General features: G+C 30.7%; 1 protein-coding gene across 2 annotated transcripts; it reads right to left on the bottom strand.

The window, feature by feature from the left end:
* Positions 1-3,670: 3,670 nt before the first annotated feature.
* LOC123225249 lies at positions 3,671-6,601 on the bottom strand. Of its 2 annotated transcripts, none has more exons than XM_044649166.1 (2): positions 5,681-6,601; positions 3,671-4,289 (listed from the first exon to the last, which is right to left on the bottom strand). In XM_044649166.1, the coding sequence occupies exons 1-2, from the start codon at positions 6,082-6,084 to the stop codon at positions 4,223-4,225; spliced, it is 471 nt and encodes a 156-aa protein (XP_044505101.1). In that variant the 5' UTR covers positions 6,085-6,601; the 3' UTR covers positions 3,671-4,222. The 2 variants fall into 2 exon arrangements, with proteins under 2 accessions (XP_044505101.1, XP_044505102.1); XM_044649167.1 differs by having other exon boundaries at positions 3,671-4,286; positions 5,681-6,585.
* Between the last annotated feature and the right edge of the window lie 9,448 nt (positions 6,602-16,049).

The following is a 16,049-nucleotide window of genomic DNA, read 5'->3' on the forward strand; positions in this document are numbered from 1 at the left end:
CTAATTATATATTATTGAAGACATTTGGTTGTGCTTGTTACCAACACAAACTAGAGTTTCATACATAGAAGTATGTGTTTGTAGGGTATAGTCTTAACCACAAAGGATATAAATGTTTAAGCTCAAATGGGAGAGTATATATATAAGCTAGTGTTAGGTTTGATGACATATAGTATCTCTTCAAAACAAATCTAGATTTTAGGTCAAAGTATGTTAAGGAAACAATTTTAAGCATTTTCATTCCTAAGGGCTCTTCAGGTTAATCTAATATAGTTACTTATTTGACTCCTAAAAGTACTGAACAATTATCTAATTTCTTGGCCACAACTCAATAACCTATCATTGATAGTTTCTCTCCTGAATTAAAAACTCTTGCAATACCAAAATCCTTTCTTGACCATACTAAAAAATTTAATGAAAATCATAACTCAAAGAATAATACAAACCTGAACCCAATTGTTCAATCCAAGACAGATATGACCTTAGGTCTCTTTGAGTCTAATCCAAAAGTGTCATGTTTGAATGACACTTATCTAATTTCCCAACCATCAAACACATCTAATATATTACAAATACCAGGAGCCATTGACTCTTCCAACACATTCACTACTTTAAATTTGGAAGTTGATCTCTCTAGTGTATGAGGTATTAAGTTTCACAATGATAAAGTTGATAAAGATCCATATAGTATAGCTTTTGTCAAGGCACTAGAATGTTCATTCACCCTATGGTAACCAGGCCTAAGATAGGTAGTATTCCATAGCCTAGATCTTTTGCGGTAGAAACCCAGATTATAGAACCCAAGTCTATTTCAACTACACTTATTGATCCCTTTCGATTTCAGGCTATGAAACAAGAATTTGAAGCCTTGAAAAAGAATAAAACTTGGACTTTAGTACTTGCTTCAGAGGCTACACATACAGTTGACCATAAATGGGTGTTTAAGAAAAAATTGAATACTGATGGTTCCCTGCATAAACTAAAGGCTAGGCTGGTGGCCAAGGGTTCCAACAAACTCCTAGAATAGGTTTTTTAGAAGCCTTCAGTGTAATGGTGAAGTCAACTACTATGAGAGTTGTTATTACTTTAGTAGTGTCTTTTAATTGGAAAATTTATCAAATCGATGTTAACAATGCATTTCTCAATAGAGATTTGCAAGAGGCAGTGTTCATGTCTCAACCTTAAGGTTTTGAGGATCATGATCATCTTGGTTTGTTTGCAAACTGTGAAAGACTTTGTATTGGTTGAAACAAGCCCTGAGGGTATGATAAATTGATGTAGCTCTTAATAAGCAGGGGTTTTAAGAACTCAATAGTTTATTCTAGTTTGTTTATCTATAAACAAGATACCATAGTAGTTTATGTACTCATATACGTGGACAATATGTTGCTAATTGGTCTAGATTTTGAGTTCATTAAGAAGCTAGTTACTGATTTGAATGCTCAGTTATCTTTAAAAGACTTGGGTGAGCTGAATTACTTCTTAGTGTTAGAAGTAAGAAAGAGTGATCTAGGTTGTTGTTATGTCAGACTAAGTACGAAGCTAATATACAGAATTGAAATGTAGTTTCAACTCCAATGTTTAAAGGCAATAAGTTATTCCTTAAAGACAACCCTTTGTTTGAACAACGAACCTTGTACAGAAGTGTTACTGGGGCTTTACAGTATCTTTCACAAACCAAACGTGATCTCTTTTACTTAGTTAATAAATTGAGTTAATAGATAAAGGAACCTACACAGATGCAATGATAGGCAATTAAAAAAGTGATGAGATATGTCCAAGGTACTTTGCAGTATGGACTAATATTCAAACCAACTGTATTATTGAAATTAGAAGTCTTCTCATATGTTGATTGGGCTAGAAACTTAAAAGGTCCACAAGTGGTTTCTACATATTTCTTGGTGGAAATATGATCCAATAGAGCTTCAAAAAGCAAAAAGCAGTTGTTTTGTCATCTAATGAATCAGAATACAGGGCATTCAACCAGGTCATTATAAAGATAGCTTGGTTAAAGTCTTTGTTCAATAAGTTGAAAATGGATTGGCTTGGACCAGTTGTGATATGGTGTGACAATGTAAGTGTTGCTTTTTTGGCTACAAATTCAATGTTCCAAGGAAGGACAAAGCACATAGAGTTAGATGTGCACTATATTAGGGAATAGGTGGTTGCTAAGTCAGTTGTAATTTAGTATGTTTCTTCACAACTCCAAGATATTGATGTACTTACCAAGGCTATTTTTACCATGCATTTTGAATTGCTTCAAGACAAATTATAGGTGGTAAAGGGTGTAAATGGTAAAACTGATGAAATTAGAAAGTCTAGTTGAGGTATCTTCTAATATTACTGATGCAATTGAAAAATATCCTTTTGTAGTAAGAGTAGTTTAAACTCGAAGACAATATGTTGAAAAAAAAAATAGTTAAGTTCAAGGAAAGAGTAAGGGAAGTTAAGACTACTTGTTAACTTAATTGATAAAATATATAAGTATATGGGTACTCTAGTGTTATGTGTGCATTGTGGTTGCAGGAACCTGAAACATGAATAGTTTCAATATGTGTTGTGTTCAATTTTCAGTTATAAACAATTCTAATGATTCTCAATTAGAATTTAGGGAGGATGTAAGAGTAAAAATTGTATATGGTTGAGTGATGGAAGTAACAAAATTTGGGGTGGCCTTAAGTTGACTAACAAAAGTTAAATGAAACGGTGTATCATTAATAAAAGAAGATGAACATGAGGGAGTCGAGTCTTCTTCCTTTGCTTTGCTTTGTGTTTTTCTTGAATCTTATATGGTTTGCACAAAAGGCGACATCCGACGGTTCATAAGCCAAACTCAGGTGACAGTTCGATTGATTCTGGTCTACAATTGACATGTGTTGGTACAACTAACAATAGTTGGAGAAGATATTTTTGCTTCATTTTGTATAAATTTGTTTTTCTTTGTAAGTTTTTATTTGGTGAAATGAGAAGAGGTATTTCAGTTTTATTGCTTGAATGTGTGTTGTATAAGTACAGAGAATTTCTTTCAGAGTTACCTTAGGAATGGGTAGTCACCCTTTACAAAAGTCAAGTCAACAAATTATGCAAAGAATTTCCATGGAAATGACAAAACATTCAACTGATCCTCAATTCATTTTCTCCAATCCCTTTCTTGTTATACCAGACTTTCACTTTAAGAGCATTGTGTTGCAGGAAGCATATATTATTTCACTTATTCCTACTTTTTGAGATCATTAATAATGATCAAAGAAAGAAAGAATGAAACTACAAAAAAGGGCTAACTTAAGCCTACTTAGGCACTCTTCATGATGTTATTTTTCATCATTATAATATCCTTAGTCCAAATAGTTTGGTCTATTGAAAAGTTATTATCTACTATAAACACATGGTCAATCATGATTTTTTTTCATGTCAATCACGATTTTTTTTAGGTTTGCAACCTAAAATGATAGTTTAAGAGCTCACGGACTATTTCACTAGTTTTATTTTTGCATTCTCAAGTGATGTTGGGTGCATATACATATTCAACATCTCTTTCATATTTTGTCAATGTGGAATTCGTCTAAGGTTGTAATATAACATTTTTAGGAAAATCTCATATCAACAAAGCACGTGAGAAATGTTAAGATTGTGTATATATTCATATTATTTCGAGATATTAAAATAATACTGGTTAAATAGTTTATGAGTTCTTTAAATTATCAAGACGTATTTTAGATTGTAAAACTCAAAAACAAAAATATAATTGATTGTGTATCAAAAGTAGACAATACTTTTAACCGTGGGTATCATGCTTTCTCTACTGTTTTCCAGAAGATAAAAAACAAGCCCTCCATTCTTTGCCTTGACATCATGAATGGAAGCCCGAATTGTTCCCAATGGGACAGAGGTCCCAATCAAAATCAAGGTTTGTGATTGCTATTTATCTTGAGTCACTTGTTTCCATTTCATCTTCAAAGCCAATCTTGGTTCATTCCAGGGTCTTAACACCGTTCTTTCGGGTTTCTAAAAAACTGTAACTGTCTTCTATACTGAATTCTTATAGAGTGTTTCTCGTGTGAGGAAAGATGACGGTATCAAAGCAACCGAAGCCATTTAAAGACATGGTACCCTTGGACTAGAAGATATATCGACTGTAGTATAGATCACAAGCTATTATTTCTCTCCATGCTCAACAAAATTGTCGCTGCAAGAATATGCAGAAGAAGCTGATATGGCAGAGTCACAGAATTGTACAAACGCAGCCTTTACCGTATGCGGTATCATTGTTGGTATCTTCCACTTCACTGCTTAGAAAACAGACAGAATATTAGCTCCTTAGAGACCATACTGAGGATAATATTGCCAATGGATGGTCCGGTCAAAGTTACAATGGCTAAAAACGAAGATAAAATGATAGTAACTGGAGCATAGACTCAATTGCGAAAGGATTCACGTTCAAGTAAATTATGACTGTAGAAATGATTTTGCTAGTCATTGGAAAAGAAGAGAATATAATGAACTTGTAAGAGTCATAGTTATCCAGCAAATAAATGAAGCCAACAGCACTCATTGGACACTGAACATTAGTACAAACATTCCATAAACCTACATGTAGCCTGATTATGAAACTCCTGTGTACGCCTTGAATTTGGGTCAACTAACAGATCAACTCATCACACTAGCAACTTCATGTCTACTCCCTACATTTGTCCTAAAGATCCTGTTATTTTTCTAATCTTACTGCTAATGCATTCAGTGTTATACCGTTTAAACACGTTTCATGAAGTGTCAAATAATTTCATTACAGAAATCACTCCACCAGAACAACTTATACTTTTTGCCATTGCGTAATTTCTAAAATGAACACCCCCAATCTCTCTGCCCTAATTGGATCAAGAAAGAAAGAAAGGCACTGGTCATATTCCACAAGTTCTACTGTCAAGTGACTGCAGGTTGACTATAAAAAACTATTCTTTCAAGAACCCATAAGCCAATTATAATTTATAACAAAACAAAGTCCAGTATTGCACCAACACTACTCACACTAAAGTACTCCTAACTCTAACCCTATAGTAACTAGAACATATCTTATCCAAACAGTGATAATTATTCACCTGATCTTAGTAAAACAATTAGATGGAAGAAAAAGTCTTCATCTCTTACAAAATAATATAATATATATATATATATAAAAATAATTTTATCAGTCATAACTTATAGAATAAATTTCGATAGATATGATTGTCTAATATCACTGTCACATACTGTTTCAAAACTTTAAAAGTTGACTCACCGTGTTACAAAAGGTTAAAGCCAAAGTCCTCTGGCAATTCATGAAACAGTTATTGCAAGGCTTAAAAGATAATTTAAACAAAGAATCCACCATCCCATTTCTATTGGGCAATAGTATATTTCCGCTGGTTGAAAAATATGTGATTGGATGAGGTTCACTTTTCCATCACACAATGAAAAAGACTTCCTTTGATAATATCAAACTATTCAATTTTTTTTTTTTTCTCATCTGTTTTCTTTGCAAAGCATTAGAAATTGATTTAGTCCAATATAAAATAATTAAATTACTAAAAAATAATCAAATTAACCTATCAGCTCCAATATAAAATAACTAAATTCAAGATAATCATCAAACATATGAACCATGAAACAAAATTTCCCAAAAAAGGAAAAGAAGATTTTTTACCAGGCTTCATATTCACGGATCTCAACTAATTCTTTCCCCAAGAAATCCATCCACTGAACTCTCATCTTCTGAACTTCTTTCGAATCCGAATCATCTTTCTTAAGATTGCTCTTTACACGAACATCACCACCTTCTTCCTCTTCTTGTTCCTGTTCTTGTTCTTCTCGTTGCTGCTGCTGCTTCCCATCTAAAACAATCTCAACATCCTTGACTCTTTTGAACTCATCATCACCACAACCACCACCCGCATCTTGATGATCACTAGAAGCTGACACAATTGCTGTGGTTGAAGGAACATGTGAGTTGTTCTCCAACTTCAATGGCCCAAGTGTGTATAGATGAGAAGGGGGTTTGCAAAAGCAAACGAAGGAAGGACAATGAATTTTGCAAAACAAAAACCTCATAAAGTTAACTTTCTTTCTCAATCAATTACATAATAGTCAATATCTCCTCACTTCCTCCATTTTAACTTGATCTAGATCAAAAAATAACAATCAAACAAACAAACCCATGAGCTCATTAATTTGCATAATCTGAAAATGGCAACCAAGAACATAACAAGATAAAAAGCTACTGGCTTTGAATCTTTCAAGACAAAAGAAGCTAAACCCAGAAGAAAAGCTGAGCTTTTGAGGAAGAACAAGATTAGTTTCAGAGGTGAAACTCAGATGGGCTTCTGCAAAAACCCAAAACAGAGTCCCCTGTTTCTTCTGTTTTTCTATGGCATCATTTAGAAAATGTAATGTGACAGTAACTGAAAAGGCTGTTCTACCCTGTATGACGAAGAAGAAGGAGAAGCAGAAGAGACAGAATAAAAAGAGAGAGAAACAGATACAGAAGTTATTGCAAAAATTGGAAACTTTTGGAAGACAAAACCCAACTGTCAAATATTATATAATGGAACTCTTGGTGATCTAAACAGCTGTTTATATAGTAACTGACATAATAAATATATTATGCCACAATTATTATAGTTTCGAGATAGATACTTTTTGAATTTTAAAGTGCCTTTTCTTCACCGACCAAACAATACCTTAAAGTATACACAACTTCTCTGCCTTTCTTTTTTTAATTTTTTTCATTTCTTTTCTTTTCTTCTCTTTACTTTTCTTTACAATTTTAGAAGCAACCCTGTCTGGATACAATAACTAGAAATTATAAAACATGTAGCATTAGTTGATTTATGAAAATTTACGAGTATGTGTAGATTTAAGTCTCATTGTAATTTTTTTAAGTTGATTGTATCATACCAACATTCATGTCATTAGCAGATAGTGCATTAAAACTTTCAAAGAAATGTTTGAGGTTAAGTCTCTGAAATTTTGATTTAAATTACTTAAAAAAAAAACATTCACACCATTAATGCTTTGGTTTTTAATATGGATAATGGAAGCATATTTGTGTCAATTCTTTAATGTAAAATAAACTAATAAGAGAAAACCCATATGCCACAGGCAGTGACATAACATGCCTTCATGGTATATTGAACTAATGAGGTTGTATGATTTTACAAAGCATCAAATAGGGTGTGACAATTGAGACATTAAGATGTATTTATTCGTCATGTTGACAATACTTCAAAAGACTATTTCAAGAGAGAGATGTTCCGTAAAATGTAAGTATAAAAGTTAAACAGATATAGATATTTAATAACTGACAATAAAATAAGTTGTAGATTACCTTTGTATAAACTAGTCAAAATTAAAATATTCCCCTGACAAATTTATGGTAGGATGAAACCACATGAGCACAAGCCAATAAACAGTGCATGTGCGTTAGGGTGTACTATTCCACTACCACAAAACCCTAGAACTGTGACTATAGTCAAATTATGCATTTAATAAATTCACTGCTCTTGTGCTATTAATACATTGATTTTTATAACATGTTTAAGTTTGACTTCTAGTATATATCAAAGGGTAGGAAATTTGTGGGTAATTTAAGCATCTTTGTTCTAAAAAAGGTGACATATTTAAAAAGACAGAATGAAATGTTATAGCTATTTAAGAATGGCTCTTGCATGTATCATATACACTAGAATAGTTTGGAGAAAACTCAAATCTTTTCTTGACATGACGACGACCCTAAAGGAAGATAAGCTATAGCTCACATCACACAACATGTAAAAAATGATTGACTGATTGTGTTTAAGATGAGTCCATGCCCTTCTTAGAAGCAATGTTTGAAACCCCATGTATTAGATCATCCAAGATTAAGACACCCACTACTATTAATTGCATTATGTGAGACATTATGGTTATGGTCTACAATTAAATTAATGATTTAGTCTTATACTTAAAAAAAAAAAAAAAGGCTAAAAGACTTATTTCCACCAAAGGTTTAGTCTATTTTCAAATTCACATATGTGGAGTTTAAAAACTCGAATACTTATTGTTATCAAATCTATGTTAAAATTTTCTGTTATATATAAAAGTAAAATTATTATTTTGATAGTAATAGTAAAAAATAGATAATTTTATTTTATTCCAACTCTATTTTCTCTGAATTTTGAAAACTAACAATTTTACATTTACTTAAAATTTTTCAGTTTTAAAAAGTGATTTTTTTCCCCTAAGGTTTTTTTCTTATATTTCCAAGTCAGTTTCTCCTCTCCAATTGCCTTCACTGCCAATGATCTTCTTTCTTGACAACCTCTCTGTCTGTCTTCTCTTTCAACAACAAACGACTTGGTGGAATTGGTTGAATCCACCACCTTCATCAAACGCAATTTGGAATGCATCTCGTCATCTCTATCACCCAAACGCATATTGTCGAACGTAATTTGGAATGCATCTTGTTATCTCCGTCATCGAAACACATCTCATTTGGCCTGTAAAGAGTGTTGATTTGGATTGAAACTAACCAAAAACAAGGGAAGATGAATTGACAATGACTTCAATCAAGAAAGAAGACCATCAGCAACGAAGGCGGCCGAAGAGGAGAAGCTAGCCAAAAAATGTAAGGAAAAAAAAACCTTATGGGGAAAAAGTCGTTTTTCAATACTAGAAAAATTTTGCTAGGGTAAAGTTGTTAGTTTTCAGAATTTGGGGAAGGGGATGAGATAAAATTATATATTTTTTTAATATTATTGATAAAATAATAATTTTACTCATATAACAGAAAATTTAAAAAAAATTGGATGACGGTTGAGTATTTGAGTTTTTAAAACTTTACAAATATGAGTTTGAAAATGGAGTAAACCTTGGATGTGAATAACTCTTTTGGCCAAAAAAAAATTTTTCATCATGTTACTTATTAGATGTCTTACTGAAAAAAGAAGGGCTTCATGAATTTTTCAGTTAGATTCCATTTTAATCTCACATATATCTATAAGGTCCATTAAGGTGAGTATAGGTTTCCTATGGTAGCTCAATAGCACTGCATGGGTTTAAGGTTTAGTTTTTCTCTATATCAAATGATTTGCTATTAAAGCTCCCAAGCCATTCCCGTATTTGGATTTGTTTATTATACAATGCTAATTAAAATAACCAAATTTTAGAGATTTATACAAAGATAATCACACCTCCCACTTTTTATACTCGTGTAACTGTCAGATGAATTTTTAGTCTTTCTCCACCATTTTCAAAAATCAATCTCAACTAAAAATATGCATAATTTGATTCAAATCGTAAAAAAATCAAACCGCTTAAAAATTATAGTGTAATTTGGTTTTATTTGTAAAATGATTCGGTTTGAGTTAGAATTTTTCAAACTTTTTTTTAATTCGGGTTATAATTTGAACGATTTTTAAACCGAACTAAACTGTAAATCGTATTTTGATATATATATATATATATATATATATATATATATATATATATATATATATATTTGACAAAATATTCCAATAAGTAATTAGGGTACAACTTGTTTTTTCATATATTTTTTGTCGTTTTCTATACATGTATACTGTATATCTATATTTTATATTTATTTTACATATGTATAGTATGTTTTAGATAATAATAATTTAATTAATTTTATGAAATAATATATATATAAATGAGTAATAGTCGAATCGTATTTTGTATCTATATCAAAAACTCAATTTACTATATCATGTATTATATTGTATGATGTATTTTTTAAAAATTAACCTAACTGGACCATACACACCTCTAATCTCAACCTATCTATTACACTTTCCAGCCAAAATGCAACCATATCCAATAATTCAACCTTCCATATTGAAGTTTTAGAGTGTATTCTGAAGTTGTGTTCACCATTCTTTGTTATCATTAATCACCCATCACCATTCTTCTTTGTTTGGTGTTCAATCTGCATGTTTAAAGTGTTTTTTCACTCTACAAGGAGGGAAAAAGGTTTAGTTGTGACTGTTTTCATCGTACACATTACAAATTTTCTGATAAATACTGGCTTGAATGCAACTTTTTCAGTTTTTTTTTTTTTAAAGGTTTTAGGTTCATACACTTGACTTGATGGATTTTATTAAGGTTAAGGATTTTGGTAGTTGTGAATGTTGTTGGGACTAATAGAGTAGATGTTCTTTTTGTTGTGTAGGATGTAAATTATCATAGGCTGATCGCTCCTATAGTGCTCCAGGGCAGCACTGTAGCAAAGACCTGAACTAAATCAGTTTTCCCCATCCTAGGTAGTAAGATGATGGTTGGAACAAAAGAGTGAGGGAATTAAACACACGACAAAGAACACAAAGAAACCTAGAATAGTGTGTTGGAAATGTGTTGCATTAGTTGTTGAGTTGTACACTAGGGCATTTATAGACACAAAATTAGGAAAATATCTAGCCTCAAATATTTGGATACATACCCTAAAATAACTTAAAAATTTGTGCAATTACATTGCAAAAACAAATATCCCAACCCAAAAACTTTGCACAGATCGACCTACGATAGATTTATATATTGTACAGATTTCAACTAACAAATCGTTGATCGATCTCATGTTGACTGATGATTCGTCTGCTTTCAAGAGATTGGATAGCATGAAGGTATGGGAGATTGGTCGGAGAACAATCACTGGAGAAAGAAGAGAAAAAAAAATAAAACTCTAGAGAGAAATAGTAATTTTTCAAACTTTAGATGTAGGAAATTATTACATTTTAAATTAAGAAAAAAAAATGAGATGAATATATTTTTTAATATTTTCAAATAAATTATATTTTTCCTTTTAACTCTAAATAAGAATTTTAATAAAATAATAAATTTTTAAAATTTCGTAGGTCAATATTGTGAACACATTAAACATTGCGTGGGGACAAGTCTTTTGGCCTTTTATAAAAAGGTAAAGAAATAAAATTCAAAAGAATCTAAAACTTTATTTCAAAAACACTTTCATCTTTTTATTTTATTATACTTTCCTCTCTCATTTTATTTTATTCTTTTTTAATATATATTTTAATAAACTTAGGGTATATAATTTGATAAAAGATACTGTAATAAAATAATATTTTTTTATATATTTGTTATTATTTAAAACTGTTTGATATTATACCTAGAGAAGGAAATTGTTTTGTTTGTGTCATTACGACGAGATGACTATAAAGGTCCTACAACAGTAAAATTCCTTATTTGACAAAGGCCAAATGACTATGTCCCACCCAAGGTATAGAGTAATCGCAACTAATGTCCACTAACTTTTAAAACTCAAAGTGTCATCCATGAGTCAATTTCTATTAAAATTTTCAGTTAAGATTAGGGGTAAAATCATCATTTTAATAATAATATTTAAAATTTATATAATTCATTATATTGTCACCCTTAAATTTTAAAAACTAACAATTTTACCTTTAATTAAAATTTTCTAGTTTTGAAAAGTCGCATTCCCCCCCCCCCCCAAACCAGGATTTTCTTTCCACTCCTCTCCTGCAATATCTTCAGCCACCAACGAACTTCACGAAACTCCCTAACCCATCTCTGACCACCACCTTGATCTGGATTCATCTAGATTAGACGAATCTAAACTATTCGGATGATGAAGGTGTCACCCAGATGAACCGTCGACCAAACAAAGCAATGACTAGACAAAGATTGTCTAGCCATGTGTCACCAGAAGATGCTGGCGATGCCTTTGCCGTCCAGACCGTCTAGATTTGTCTAATCCAACAAATCTAGACCAAGGTGGTGGTCGAAAATGGGTTAGGGAGTTTCATGGAAGTCACCAATGGCCAGAGATGTCGTTGAAGAGGAGAGGAAAGGTTTTGGGGCGAAAACTACCATTTTTCAAAACTAAAAAACTTTAACTAGAGGTGAAATTATTAATTTTTAAAACTTAAGGATGAAAAAATAGTTAATTATTTTTTTTTTTAATATTATTGTTAAAATGATGATTTTATCCTAATTTTAACTAAAAATTTTAATAAAAATTAGCTTATGGATAAAATTTTGAGTTTTTTAAAGTTAATGGATATCAATTTCGGTTACACTATACCTTGGGTGGGAAAAAGTCATTTGGCCTTTGATAAATTCCACCCATAACGAAAGGTATAACAATTTGGGCACCGTCTTAAAGAGAAGGTTAATGAAATAAACATATTTGTGAAGATGCAATCTATTCGCACTTGAACAGAAAAGACCCTATAATGCTTCATTATCCTTAAAACTGGTTCACCAAGGATGAAGATGAAGAAGGCCTCGTTGGAGATGGGGGAGCCATGCGTCAAAACCTACTGGCCAAAGGACAATTCCAGATAGATGGTTTTTATGGGGCATACATACACCTCCCAAAAGGTGTCGGCGGATAACAACGAAATTGGTTTCCTTTTCCTTTATAGGAAGCTATGATTGGCATAAGCCAGCTTCTTTTTCTTCAACTTTTTTATAGCAAAATGAGACAATCATTCAAATTTCTCTCTCGCTTTTTCCTTCATTAAAATTGTTTTTATGCATGGATGATATGATACATCCTTTAGAAAGATCCTAAATGCGCCCTATTAGAAGTTATGCTGTACTTGTATTTCATCTACATGAAAGCCGCATTGGTTATGTTGTTGATTTTATCCCAAAATTTCATCCTTGGATGCACACAGAAATTTAAATTTTGGCTATTAGAAAATGGTTTATATAGGGCATAAATAAAACCATCAGTTGCAATTCATGAAATGACATGATTTAATCCAATAATAAAATTATGTGTACAACTTTATACACCAATAATAATACATTATTTTATTTTTAATTTTTAATTCTCAAATTAAATAATGATATATTGTTATTTATGCATAAAATTATATATAAAAATTAAACGCACAGCACTACTCTTAATCAAAACATATAAAATCCGTCAAATGTTAACAAGAGGAGATGGGGGCAACCACCTATGTAGAAAGAAGATTCATTAAAGAAGCAAACAAAAGCTGCTTAAAAGTGAAAACCCCATGTACAGACGGCAGTGGGCCTTGCTTGACTGGTTTCTATGTGGCCCATTGGGCTTATGGGGCATGTCAGGCTTAAGGCTTACATAGTCGCGGGTTGACAGCACAAATTTTTATGTATATGGTCGTATCATGTCATATCCTAAATAGATCGACATGTTAAAACTATCTTTTTATTTTTTAATTAAAAAATTAAACAAAAATCATTTTCTAATTATTAAAGTCAAGAATAGTATCCTAACATTTTATTGATATTCTTTTATTTGTAACAGAGCAATATCATAGTTATATAATAAAAAATATTATAACATATTACAAATCAATTTATTTACATAATGTACAATACAAATATAAGTATGATATATATACTATCATCTACTCGTCTTCCATTTTAAGATTCTTGAATTCTTCTAAGATATGTTCTGCAACTCGATTTTATAATTTTAAGTCAACTTTCACTCAATCTTTCATACACATGATTGTTTCAATCATGTATGAGAGTAAATTTGATCAACTATCATCTAGCATAATCCACTTATACTATAAGCAGATTCTGATACTAGAGAAGACATCGGAGGGATTAGTAGATCTCAGGCATGGGGCAAGCATAGGAAAACTCTTAGAATTTGCTTTCTACAATGTAAAAAGATATAATTTCTCATCATCATAACGTTTAATGATGTTTGGATAATGATTAATATTGATATAATTATAATTATAAAACTCACAATAATTCGAACTTTAACCCACAGGCTACTTACCTTTGCACAAGAGCGATCATATGTGTAACTTTCTTCTGTCTAAACTACCAGAACTTACCTCAAATTTTGAACTTTGTGCCCTCCTTTCATATTTATTTTCATAAATGTTATATATTTCCAATAAAAAATATTGAAAATCGTCTATATAATTAACACTATTAGTAATTAATAAATTATGATTAATTGCATCTAATAAATATTTTACTCTTAATATTTTTGCCCTAAGATCTAAGATAGCGGTAGTAACATAAAGTGAAAGAATTTCATTCTAATATTTTTTAAATTGTTATTTCATTTGTCTAAATATATTTTGAAAAGTATTATAATACCTAAACTCTTTAAAAATATCACTAATTTCTAAAACACTATACAAAATTAACCAAGTAATTAGATAATATATACTTGAGCATTGCTTCATGGTTATCTTCAATGGCTCTAATATGTTCATTAGAGCCATAACAATCTTTCAATCATAATCTGTCAAAAAAACAAGATTTTCTAAATCTTTTGATTGAGTATTGAAGATACGTGTTATAACTACTTCATACCCTTCACATGCTTTTAACATGAAATATGTTGAATTCTACCTAGTTTTAACATCCGTTTTTAATTTTTTTATCTTAACCCTATTAACTTACATAATTCCCGATACGCTTGAATCCGTGATAGGGATAATGAAATTTATGCGATGACATGTCTAATTGTTGATATTCGATCTTTAGTCATGCTTAAACCATATTAAATTATTAAATTAATAATATAACATACACATATAATATGAATAATCTTCCATTAAATAGAACATATGTATGATTCAACATTAATTCAATAACAGTGTCATTATTTTTTGTATTATCAAAAATCATTATAAAAATAAAATTGTTAATTTTATATTTATAAAAATTATTGGCTAATGCTCGAAAAATTGTAAAACCATTATATAAATATTCTAAATTTATAAATGTAATTAATTTTTTATACAACTATCAATAAGAATTAATGTAATAGTCAATTGTGCATATATACCTTATGTCTTAATTTGTGGCTATCTATAAATATGAAGTTATTGAAATAACATCACAAAGTTCTCCAATAACTTTTAATTTAATTAATTCATAATTTTTAAGAATGTATGGTCTAAGAGTAGACCTAAAAATTCTTTTAAATGCGAGTGAATGATATTCTACATTATCCATTCTAATATTTCATTTTCAACGTAAGAAAAATGTTTATCAAAATCGACAACTGGTTATGTAGTCTTGCATTTTTATTTGACCATACATGAAAGTATACATTTCTCCCATGTGTTCGGAACCGCTCAAACCTCTTGCTACACTAACACTAGAACCAACAGACAATTTGTTTTCACCCTCTTATCTTGTGTGAATTTTTTTTACAAAAACTAGCACATGTTAAACATAAACTGTAATATTTGCACACTACTCCACAAGTTACTCTTCCTTCGATCATTTTCTAAATTTGATCGAAATGATCTTACAACATAAACATTTTTTTTTTCTTCCTGTCAAGTCTATAGTTGTCCTATTTTCACCTATTAGTGCCTATGCTTTTATTCCGAATAGATCATTAGTTATATCATCAACATCATAATAGCCAATCAGATTAAACTTATTTGACTCTAGATCCATTTATAAAATATTTTGATAAATAAAATTATAAAAAATAATAATTGATTAACAAGATTAAAATGAAAATTAAATTATATATATAGAAAAATATTACTTGTGAATGGAAAGAGTTTGAAAATGAGAGATTAATAAGAAAATATAAGATCGAGAAAAATGAAAGATTGAAATTGTACATATAAATTTTGGCAAGAGGAGACGGAGTTTATACAGGAAAATTTGTAAGAAAAAAATAAAAAAATCAAATTTTTTTGGCCAAGCCAACGGCTACTGGCCCTAGCGTAGAAGCCGGACACGACTGACTAAAACTGTTTCGGCTTCTTTATATAGGAAACTGTTTGGCTTCTTTATATTTAAAAAAAAAAATTATTTTTTATAGGCACAATTACAGTTCCGTGCTGGACCAGACACAACTGACTACAACCGTGGGTCGTACCCTTTTAGACTGGTTTTTTTTCATGCCTCAAGCCGACCCAACCCATTTATTATGTCTAACCCTTACCCATGTTAAAAACCAAAATAAAAATTCAATAGTAAATAAAAGAATAAACTTTCATGAAAATTTCAACTTGGGTTTGTCAAATTCTCTCAACTTTTGTTTTGTATATAGA

This window comes from Mangifera indica, chromosome 9, assembly GCF_011075055.1.
Source record: "Mangifera indica cultivar Alphonso chromosome 9, CATAS_Mindica_2.1, whole genome shotgun sequence".
In the NCBI taxonomy this organism is placed as follows: domain Eukaryota; kingdom Viridiplantae; phylum Streptophyta; class Magnoliopsida; order Sapindales; family Anacardiaceae; genus Mangifera; species Mangifera indica.